Source organism: Bos mutus, chromosome 29 (assembly GCF_027580195.1).
Source record: "Bos mutus isolate GX-2022 chromosome 29, NWIPB_WYAK_1.1, whole genome shotgun sequence".
NCBI classification, from domain to species: Eukaryota; Metazoa; Chordata; class Mammalia; order Artiodactyla; family Bovidae; genus Bos; species Bos mutus.
The window spans coordinates 26558394-26570039 of NC_091645.1; the positions used below are offsets into that span (position 1 = coordinate 26558394).

The following is an 11646-nucleotide window of genomic DNA, read 5'->3' on the forward strand; positions in this document are numbered from 1 at the left end:
ATTGACCTCAGATAGCCTCATTAGTTACCACAGAAACCAGCAGAGGGACACATCTCTCACTGCTCCTAGGCAAAAAGAAACAACTAATAGCTTGGGCCTGGGGCGAGGACACCAGAAGGTCAGTCATGTGAGTAAGGAGTAGGTGTGGTCAGGCAGGGGATGTACAGAGAACAAGAGAACAACCAAATTGAGTGGCTGATTGTAAGGAAAGAAAAGAAATGAGAAGATAAAAGAAAAAAAAAAAAGAAATTTCAAATTTCTTTCCCTGAAACATGCCACTACATGGCATGTATTTTGCCTCTTTTTTAAATATTTTGTGAGAAAACCTTTAAGAATTGTGTTGTTATTTCTTAAATGTAAAGATCAATGAAAGCATTTGAAAATGTACTATAGTTTACATTATGAACCACCATACAAATAATGTTATAAAGATTCTTCATGGGTGCGTGCTCACTTGCTTCTGTCATGTTGGACTCTGACACCCTTTCAACTGTAGCCTGCCAGGCTTCTCTGTTCATGGAATTCTACAAGCAAGAATACTGGAATGGGTTGCTATGCCTTCCTTCAGGAATATTCCAGACACAGGGATCAAACCCATGTCTCTTATGTCTCCTGCATTGGCAGGTAGATTCTTTACCATTAGAGCCACCTTACTGTTGTTGCCTGGAACAACAGGCAACTCAGGTACTGTTGCCTGGAACAACAGGCAACTCAGGTACTGTTGCCTGGAAAATCCATGGGTGGAGGAGCCTGGTGGGCTGCAGTCCATGGGGTTGCTAAGAGTCGGACATGACTGAGCGACTTCACTTTCACTTTTCCCTTTCACGCGTTGGAGAAGGAAATGGCAACCCACTCCAGTGTTCTTGCCTGGAGAATCCCAGGGACGGGGGAGCCTCGTGGGCTGCCATCTATGGGGTCGCACAGAGTCGACATGACTTTGAAGTGACTTAGCAGCATTGTTGTTGCTCAGTTGCTAAGTCGTCAGAAGACTCTTTGTGCAGTATAACAGACTTCCCTGTCCTTTACTATCTCCCAGAATTTGCTCAAATTCATGCCATCCAGCCATCTAATCATATGTTGCCCTCTTTTCATGTGACACCTGGGAAGCCCCAAATCTGCCTTTAAAAAGAATGTGTTTCATTTAATGTTCCTGCAAGCTATTAAAATAATAGAAAGTGAAAGTGAAGTTGCTCAGTCGTGTGAAGTTGCTCACTCTTTTCGACCCCATGGACTGTAGCCTACCAGGCTCCCCCGTCCATGGGATTTTCCAGGCAAGAATACTGGAGTGGGTTGCCATTTCCTTCTCCAGGGCATCTTCCCCCCCAGGGATTGAAACCGGGTCTCCCACATTGTAGGCAGACACTTTACTGTCTGAGCCACCAGGGAAGTCTATTCAAATTTATAAATCTTGATGAGATCGTCCTTATCCTTGCTGATTTTTTATTAGATTTTTTTGTCTTATAATTAACATTATTAATTCATTTCATTCTATTTTTACTATATTGAGATTTTATCAAGACTATATCAAAATACAGTTTTGTCAAGATTACATCAAGAACGTATATACTCATTCTAAAAATAAAGTCCTCCTATCAAAAGTTTTGAAAATTGCATATGCTGTGCACTGGTGAAACAAACACCTCAGTAATGATATGAAATATTTTTATCATTCTAAAAGGTTCTCTCAAGGCCTTTACCAGATATTCTCCCACACTCCACTGCAGTCTGGAAATGACCTCATTTCTACTCTGTAGATTATTAGTTCTACTTTTCTAGATTTCTAGACTCCCATATAAATGGAATTATACAGTAGGTACTCTTTTATGTTTGGCTCATTTTAGACAACTTGCCATTTTTAAGATTAGTCCATATTTCTGCTCGCATTTGTGATTTACTACTTTTATTAATAAATGTATTCCACCCTGTGCATACAAGTACATATCACAATTCATTTACCTATTCATTAGTTAAATATTTGGGCTGTTTCCATTGGGTTGTTAGAACCAAATCTTCTATGCTCATTTTTGTACAAGTTTTAGTGTATACATATGTGTACATTTCTCTTGGGTAAATTACCAAGGAGTAGAGGTGCTAGGTTATAACATAAGTGTATACCTGACTTTCTAAAATTGCTGTACAGTTTTCCAAAGTGGTAGCTCTATATCCTCTCTAGAAGGTTCATATTGCCTCAAAGTTTTGCAATTGTAGGTTTTTGTTTGTCTGTTATTTACTTATGTATTTAATGCTAATTCAGTATAGGCATATGGTGGTTTGTCCCTATGGTTTACCTTTAGCTTTCATATCCTAATGAGTACTTATTTTATTGTTTTTTATGAACTTATTAACTATTCCTTTATCGTCTTCTATAATATATCTGTTCAGACAGTTTTTCTATTTTTCATTGGCTTGATAATCTTCATGTTATTGTCTTATCTATATTGTTTACACATTTTCAATAACATTCCATGGTGGCTTGTTTTAATTTTCTAATGATGTCTTTTATTTTTTTATTTTTTCTTTTTTTTACTAAGTAAAATTAATTTTTAATGTCCATAAAGAAAAGAAATCACAAGGAAGTACAAATTTTGAAGTATCTCTTCATAGGACAATGTGTAATCATTTTCTGTAGAGAGAATAAAAATATAATTCTGTTTTTCTTCCAGCAATGTTGATTGAATTTTCTTTTTTTACTGTCTTTATATTGCTAATAGTTTAGAACATTTTCTTTTGTCTTTTTCTTTTTTTTGAATTTAAATTTATTTATTTTAATTAGAGTCTTTTAAAGAATAGTTTTTAAGTTGGACAAAACAGAGTTTGTCAAAGTTATATGGTTAATCTGTGTTCTAAGAATTATCAAGCTACTCCAATATTTTTTATTTTCTTTAGTAACTTTTCTCCAGAAGTTGAATAGTTTAGCCTTCATGTTTATTTGTAAAATTCATTTCAAGTTCACCTTTTTTTTCCCCCTAAGTTCATCTTTATTTAGCCATTAAGTAGACATTTCAGATTTTCTGTTTCTTCTTTTCTTATTTTTAATCAAGTGAAATTCTTTTTAAATTTTACTTTGAGGCATGTAATCATAAAATAATCTATATACTATCAGAATAGGAGACTGCATATATGATTCTATATCCCTTAATTTGATGACTTTTTATAGCCTCTTACTTAAAGAAAAACAAAAGAGATGAATATTTTAAACATTATAATTGATGTTTGTATTTTGAGGTGTGTAATTACCACTTACTTTCTAATTAATAGCATATTGTAACAACTATAACTAAACAATTATTATTATTGTTACTACTATTTTTCAGGGTGCTGTATACTGTGCTTAATTGCTTAGTCATATCTCACTCTTTGCAACCCTATGGCCTGTAGCTTTCCAGGATCCTCTGTCCACAGGGATTCTCCAGGCAAGAATACTGGAGTGGATTGCCATGCCCTCCTCCAGGGGATCTTCCTGACCTGGGATCAAACCTGGGTCTCCCACATTGCAGGCAGATTCTTTACCATCTGAGCCATCAGAGAAACCCTTCAGGTGCTATATCTCTGCTAAATAGATAATGAGGTTGCTGGTCCAAGTTTACCAGCAGTAAATGGTGGATCAGGAGATGTACAAAAGCACTTGGACTTTAAGCATATTCACGGAAGCATCATTTATACCTAGTCCCTCAAGCAAAATATCTCCAAAATGGTGAATAGTGTGTCAATTCAGGTACCACATTTGCATGAGTCTTTTGAATAAAGATATTAAATATAATTTTTATTTTCTAATAAATAAAACTATTTAATATTATAAAACTAAAATAGTCTTTAGAACACATGTATCTGTATCTTGTTCTTCAACATATCTTTTACAATTATTGGGGAAATTATAAAATTATTAGTCATCATCCTTCGATTTTAGATCTGTTAGGAATTTCTCACAGGGTTATGGCAATAGCTATAAGATGCTTTTAGTTAGTCCCAAGTTAAAATATCCAAGTACTTTTGTTTTAGTAATGTATCATCATATATTGGCACCCCACTCCACTACTCTTGCCTGGAAAATCCCATGGATGGAGGAGACTGGTGGGCTGCAGTCCATGGGGTTGCTACCAGTCTGACATGACTGAGTGACTTCACTTTCACTTTTCACTTTCATGCATTGGAGAAGGAAATGGCAGCCCACTCCAGTGTTCTTGCCTGGAGAATCCCAGGGATGGCGGAGCCTCGTGGGCTGCCGTCTATGGGGTCGCACAGAGTCGGACACGATTGAAGCGACTTAGCAGCAGCAGCAGCATCATATATAAATACAGTTAGTATTATATATGAAAACAGAAATTTCAAATCTTACATATAAAGTTTGTTTCCCTCAATTTTCTATTTTCCCCTTGTGAAAAACCACTTTAAGACATTACTTTAGTGTATGTCTTTATAATTTCATGAAATTTTGAACTTTTAATTAGTTTGACATGAAATTTAGTGGGCTCTAACAAGATCTATTACTTCCTTGTTTACGATAAATAACCTAACAAGAAAAAATAACCAAAGCTATGTGACACTGTTCAACACTTGAGAGCCAATAGGGAAAGAGGGAAATTCTAATTATTTGTTTTCCCAGGAGCCACAGTTGTGGGGTAAGATTCTAGTGGGAGATAATCAATCATTGTTTGTTCCTCATCATCAGACACTTAGCACTGATACCCAGAGTATAAAATCCTCATCTATCAACTAACTTTTGCAGAGGGCCATCAGCTTCATCAGAGATCGATTAATGACACAAAATTATTATCACAGACGCTTTTAGGCATGACCCTCAACACCAAAGAGTCCTGCAAGGTTGGTACTCATAACTATCCGCTGGCATCATCAGAATCATTTTTGCCTTCAGATAAGTATAGGAGAAAATTGCAATTCAGAATTTTTAAGGAGGAAGTGTCTTAAACCCAGTCCTAACTTTTTAAATGTTAGATCTCTAGCACCCTCCTTGTGCACTAACAGATACAGGTAGCTATTTTTTCTATCTCTTCCTGTCCTCACTCGAATAGTCAACTCCCAAACAAGTAATATTTTACCACCTACCTTTCCCCTGTTGAAGAAATTCAACACACTTTGTTTACTCACTTCAACTCTGGCACGTCTGAGAGCTTCATTCACTTTTGTGGAGTCTATGTTAACTTTTCACAAAATTTTCAATCATTTTATTAAAATATCATATTTATCAGTACTTTCTGTATGGAAGGCACTGTTTTGAGTTACTCATCAGGTACAGAAGAAAAACTAGTAAATAACTAAATTAATAGAGATTAAAGTACATGCTAAATGTGACATAAGAAATGTATTCTTGGACACATAGAAAATGTTCTTATTAACTGTGTCTTGCACTTTTTAAGGACCTTGATTACAGTGCCTTTACTATTAAATAGGTTTCACAGGATAAGGGGGTAGACTGAGAAAAGCTAAAGGAATTTGATGAATTAAAAATGAGAGCCTACTATGCTTTTTTGTGAAATAAATTATGATAGCTGTTCCAACATTAATAAGAAAATATTTCTTTAGCTGTCAGACAATATAAATCTTTGAATGACAAAGAAATTGATGTGAACTTATTTAGTCACTATGGAAATTATTGATAGTTTAGGAAGCTAATATTCAGTAAAAATCTTCAAATATGTATTACCATATGTGTTAATGTAAAAGAGGCAAGAAGAAGGTGTGCTAAGGAGAAGAAAATTTAAAACATTGGCCATCATTCAGGAATGAAAATGTTGGTTAAACAAAAGATATATTGGAAAGAAACAATATATCAAAAGTAAAATAACAATATTTTCTTACTAAGATCCATTTAATTTTCACATGAAAGAGATATTAGTATTTTTGTTTTTTCAGAGAACTGGACAGTAGATGTAATTAACCCAAGGTCATAGGGCAAGTATGGAATTGATATGAAGTTTTAATCCATTACTATCTTAGTATCAGAACCTATAATAATTATAAATTCATTAAACATTGAAATTGGAAGAGATATAATAGACTATTTAATCCTACCAGCCATCAAGTCCTTATGTCATTAACAATATATCTGCTAAGTAACTAGTTATTCAGGCTGAAAGCAAAACTTTGACTAAGACTTAGTTATGTCTGAGAGTTGGAATACTCATTTCAGTCTGAACCCAAATATTTCACCTGTAATTTCAAGCAGTTAGTTTTACTTCAGTCTCTTGATGGTATATACAATGACACCAATATGTCTTAAGTAAAGCAATATTTTGGGCCATGAGTTAACTGTCCTATGCTACATGAATTTTTGCTTCACTCCAAAACTATCTTCAGTTTTTTTCAGACATTCTAAAATGACAGATTTCTAGATCATTTTTCTGAAACTGTCTAGTTTTTCTGTTACATTAAGTATTGTACGTCAGACTGAACATAGTAATCCAACTACTGTTTCAGTTTTAAGTAAGAATATAAATTTCCATTTCCTAGAATCTGCTCATCTTCTTTGCAAATGTAAACTAAACATATATTGGTCTCTTAAAAAAAAAATCACACAATTGACCAATATTACCCAAAATTGCATTTAAACTAAAATTCTTAATTGTATTTTGCATGCACTCTACTTACCTACATCTCTACCATCTTTGAATTCTATACAGAGCACACGCAAAATACATGATTGCACACACACACACACACACACAAAGACCAGCATAGAATCTTCTGTTTGCCTTTAAAAACCTTTCTTATATTTTTGGAATATGAATATTTTTCTCACCTCTACCATTGCCATGAAGTTCAAATTGCATTGATCAATCTGACTATACTGCCACCCTGGTCACAGTGATGGAATACCTGCCCTACTTTTAGGAACCTGTCCTGGTTCCTGAGATTATCTAGGGCTTCCCAGATATTGCTAGTGGTAAATAACCAGCTTGCTAATGCAGGTAGACATAAGAGAGTAGAGGGTTTGATCCCTGGGTTGGGAAGATCCCCTGCAGGAAGGCAGACAACCCACTCCAGTATTCTTGCCTGTAGAATCCCATGGACAGAGGAGCCTGGTGGGCTATGGTCCATAGGGTTGCAAAGACACGATTGAAGCAACTTAGCTTGCACACACACATGCAAAAGATTATCTAAATTAGAACAAGAGAAGATGACTTCTGGAGTTTGAAAAGCTATTGAGATATAAGCATGATGTCTGCCAATAAATTATGTTTCTGCTCTCTGGAGTCATGGTCTGGGGAGAAGGAAGCTGCCATATTAAACAGCAACCCTCAGGTGGTAGTCTTCCAGTGCTTCAGATATTTTGAAGTGGGATTCTAGTAAGGAAAGCAGCTGAGACTAATACAATTAAAAGTAATAAAGTTACTTTTCAAAGATTTATGAATCTTCTGTATTAACTACAGAAGACATGTACTCCTATCACTTACTGTGAGTGAAATGAATATTATGCCATTTGACATGCATATGTTAATATACACATATAGAATATGGAAGGAAAGAAAAGTACTCAGAAATGGAAGTGTGTGCTTAGTGCTTAGTCACTCAGTTGTGTCCGACTCTTTGTGATCCCATGAGCTGTAGCTTCCAGGCTCCTCAGTCCATGGGATTCTACAGACCAGAATACTGGAGTGGTTGCCATTCCCTTCTCCAGGAGATCATCCCAACCCAGGAATTGAACACACATCTCATGCATTGCAGGCAGACTCACTTGAGCTACCACAGAAGCCCATTCTGATGATTTTCAAAATTCAGAAATTGGGGTTGCCTCTGATACAGTTATGAAGTGCTTGAATTATAAAGTTTGTAGAGTTTATATTTCCTTCTCTGATTCAACCAGGATCATTTTATTTTTGTCCCAGAGAAACAAGAGAGACTTGAGAAATCCCAGAAGAGATTGTGAATCTCTTCTGAGAAGGGATCAAATAGTGATCTCCATAGAATTACTCTCCCCTATAACACATACACATGTGCATACACATGCATGAACATACCCACACTAAAGTATGGTGATTTTCTTTTATAGACTTAGAACGGACTGAGAAGATAATGGACCCTGGAAATCACTCCTTAGTGACTGAGTTCATCCTTGCTGGTCTCACAGAACAGCCACACCTCCAGCTGCTCTTTTTCTTCCTCTTCCTAGGAATCTATGTGGTCACGGTGGTGGGGAACTTGGGCATGATCACACTGATTGGGCTCAGTTCTCACCTGCACACCCCAATGTATTACTTCCTCATCAACTTGTCCTTTATCGACTTCTGTCATTCCACTGTCATAACCCCCAAAATGCTGGTGAGTTTTGTGACAGAGAAGAATATTATCTCCTACACTGAATGCATGACTCAGCTCTATTTCTTCATCATTTTTATCATTGCAGAGGGTTACATGTTGGCTGTAATGGCATTTGACCGCTATGTTGCCATCTGTAACCCCTTGCTTTATAATGTCATCATGTCTTACCACATCTGCTTCCGCCTCACAGTGGGAGTTTATATTTTGGGCTTCATCGGGTCTACAATCCATACAGGCTTTATGTTGAGAGTCTTTTTCTGCAAGAACAAGATGGTTAACCATTATTTCTGTGATCTTTTTCCACTCTTGGAGCTATCTTGTTCTAGCACTTACATCAACAAATTATTGGTTCTAGTCTTGAGTGCATTTAACATTGTGATACCTTCCTTAACCATCCTTGCTTCCTACATCTTCATTCTCTCCAGCATCCTCCAAATCCACTCCATTGAGGGCAGGTCCAAAGCCTTCAGCACATGTAGCTCTCACATTTCAGCTGTTGCTGTTTTTTCTGGATCTGCGACATTTACATACCTACAGCCATCATCTGTGAGCTCCATGGATCAAGGAAAAGTGTCCTCTGTGTTTTATACCTGCATTGTACCTATGCTGAATCCTCTGATTTACAGTCTGCGTAACAAGGATGTCAAACTTGCCCTGAAAAAATTCTGGAGATTGAAAAATGTGTATGAATAGAATCACTATCATGATGACACAGAAGTCCTTTTGCTCCCTGACATATAATATGTATTGAGTTTATTGATTTGGGAAACTTAGTGACATATAAAAAATATATATCCAAAATTCTACCTCAGGCCTCTTCTTCAACATATATTAAAGTCATTATATATAAAATCAGAAACTGTGATTATGAATAATATTCTAAAAACCCTTGAGGGTTAAAGGAGTCTTAGTTTTATTTGCAATGATAATGCCAAGAACAAGAACAACATAGAGGAGGGAATGAAGATTTTGAAAACAATCCTAGTAACTATGTTATCAAAATTTTATTAAATATTATGCACTATTTCCAGCATTTGAAATGGATAACTTTATTTATATTCACAGCCTATATCAGAGTAAACCCTAGTAGAATTTAGTTTGATTATTTGCCCACAGTCCTAAATATAACAAGTGGTAAAGCCTAGCTTGTTTGTTTCCAAGACCTATGATTTTTCTCAAGATGATTCTTTGGCCCCATGTAATTGTGGGAGGCAGTGCTAGTAGTAAAGAACCCATTTACCAATGCATGAGACAAGTGTTTGATGCCGGGGCTGGGAAGATTCCCTGAAGGCAGAAATGGCAACCCATTCCACTATTCTTGTCTGAAAAAATCCCATGGACAGAAGAGCCTGGTTAGATACAGTCCATGGTGTGCGCAAAGAGTCAGACATGACTGAATATGCATGAACTAAGGTTTCCCTAGGAATTTTCTTCTACACATCAAGCAACTTCAGTTCCCTATAAGACTGTGTTGCTTTCCTCTAGATCTCCTTAATGCTATTTTTACTTTTATTTCATCTAGTATCATAAAAATAATCAAGATATATCTAACCCACCTAATCAAAATAAGAACAAAGGAGACTTACTATAGTCTCATATTAGAGACTTAAATTACTATATTTGATAGAAAAAAGTTTTTATAAAAGCAACCTCAACAACCTTGACATCTTACTGCAATGCTATAGCTACTTACAGAGCAACTGCTGATATGCTAATTTTTATCACTGTGGTATGATTAAGGCTGTTTTGCCCCATAATTTACAAATAATTGCTATTTCATTTTTTTTCAAGATTTCTTTTTTTTCCCTTTTTTTAAAATTTAATTTAATTTTGTTTTTAAACTTTACATAATTGTATTAGTTTTGCCAAATATCAAAATGAATCCACCACAGGTATACATGTATTTCCCATCCTGAATCCTCCTCCCTCCTCCCTCCCCTACCACCCCTCTGGGTCGTCCCAGTGCACTAGCCCCAAGCATCCAGTATCGTGCATCAAACCTGGACTGGCATCTCATTTCTTACATGATATTTTACATGTTTCAATGTCATTCTCCCAAATCTTCCCACCCTCTCCCTCTCCCACAGAGTCCATAAGACTGTTCTACACATCAGTGTCTCTTTTGCTGTCTCGTACACCGGGTAACCACAACTAATTGCTATTTCATGTTGGTTTGTGTTTGAAATTTCTCTTCTCTGCCACTTGAAATATTGCTTTTCTGCTTCTGGACATTTGTCTTGTAACTATGAATTCACATGATATTTTAGATGCTCAATTGTCTTCAGTCTTTTCCCAAATAAACCATCTTACTCATTAAGATCATGCTCTTTGGATAGTGTGTGGCCTTATTCATCTGAGGCTCCAATGGTATGAGAACCATGAACTTACCAGATGTTCAAGCTGAATTTAGAGTTCAAGCTGAACTTAGAAAAGTCAAAGAGATCAAATTGCCAACATCCATTGGATCATCGAAATAGCAAGAGTTCCAAAAAAAATCTGCTTTTACTTTATTGACTATGCCAAAGCCTTTGACTCTGTGGATCACAAAACCTGGAAAATTCTTAAAGAGATGGGAATACCAGGCCACCTGACATGCTTCCTGAGAAATCTATATGCAGGTCGAGAAGCAACATTTAGAACTGGACATGGAACAATAGACTGGTTACAAATCAGGAAAGGAGTACGGCAAGGATGTATATTGTCACTGTGCTTATTTAGGGCTTCTCTTGTGGCTTAGCTGGTAAAGAATCCATTTGCAATGTGGGAGACCCGGGTTGAATCCCTTGGTTGGGAAGATTCCCTGGAGAAGGGAATAGCTACCAACTTTAGTTTGGACTTCCTGGTGGCTCAGCCAGTAAAGCATCTGCCTTCACTGTGGGAGCCTGGGTTCAATCCCTAGGTCAGGAAGATCTCCTGGAGAAGGAAATGGCAACCCACTCCAGTATTCTTGCCTGAAAAATCCCATGGATGGAGGAGCCTGGTAGAGTACAGTCCATGGGGTCGCAAAAAGTTGGACACAACTTCATTTTCAATTGCACTTTCTTCCTTACTGCTTATTTAACTTACATGTGGAGTACATCATGCGAAATGCTGGGCTGGATGAAGCAAAAGCTGGAATTGAGATTGTCAGGAGAAATATCAGTAGCTTCAGATATGCAGATGATACCACCCTTACAGGCAGAAAGTGAAGAAGAACTAAAGAGCCTCTTGATGAAGGTGAAAGAGAAGAGTGAAAAAGTTGGCTTAAAACTCAACATTCAGAAAACTAAGATCATGGCATTGAGTTCCATCACTTCATGGCAAATAGATGCTGAAACAATGGAAACAGTGACAGACTTTATTTTCTTGGGCTCCAAAACCACTGCAGAT

General features: G+C 36.6%; 1 protein-coding gene across 1 annotated transcript; it reads left to right on the forward strand.

Annotated features, from left to right (window-relative positions):
* Positions 1–8025: 8025 nt before the first annotated feature.
* On the forward strand, positions 8026–8970 carry LOC102274003 (putative olfactory receptor 8G3). Its single transcript, XM_005895428.2, has one exon. The coding sequence runs from the start codon at positions 8032–8034 to the stop codon at positions 8968–8970; it is 939 nt and encodes a 312-aa protein (XP_005895490.2). The 5' UTR covers positions 8026–8031.
* Positions 8971–11646: the final 2676 nt, after the last annotated feature.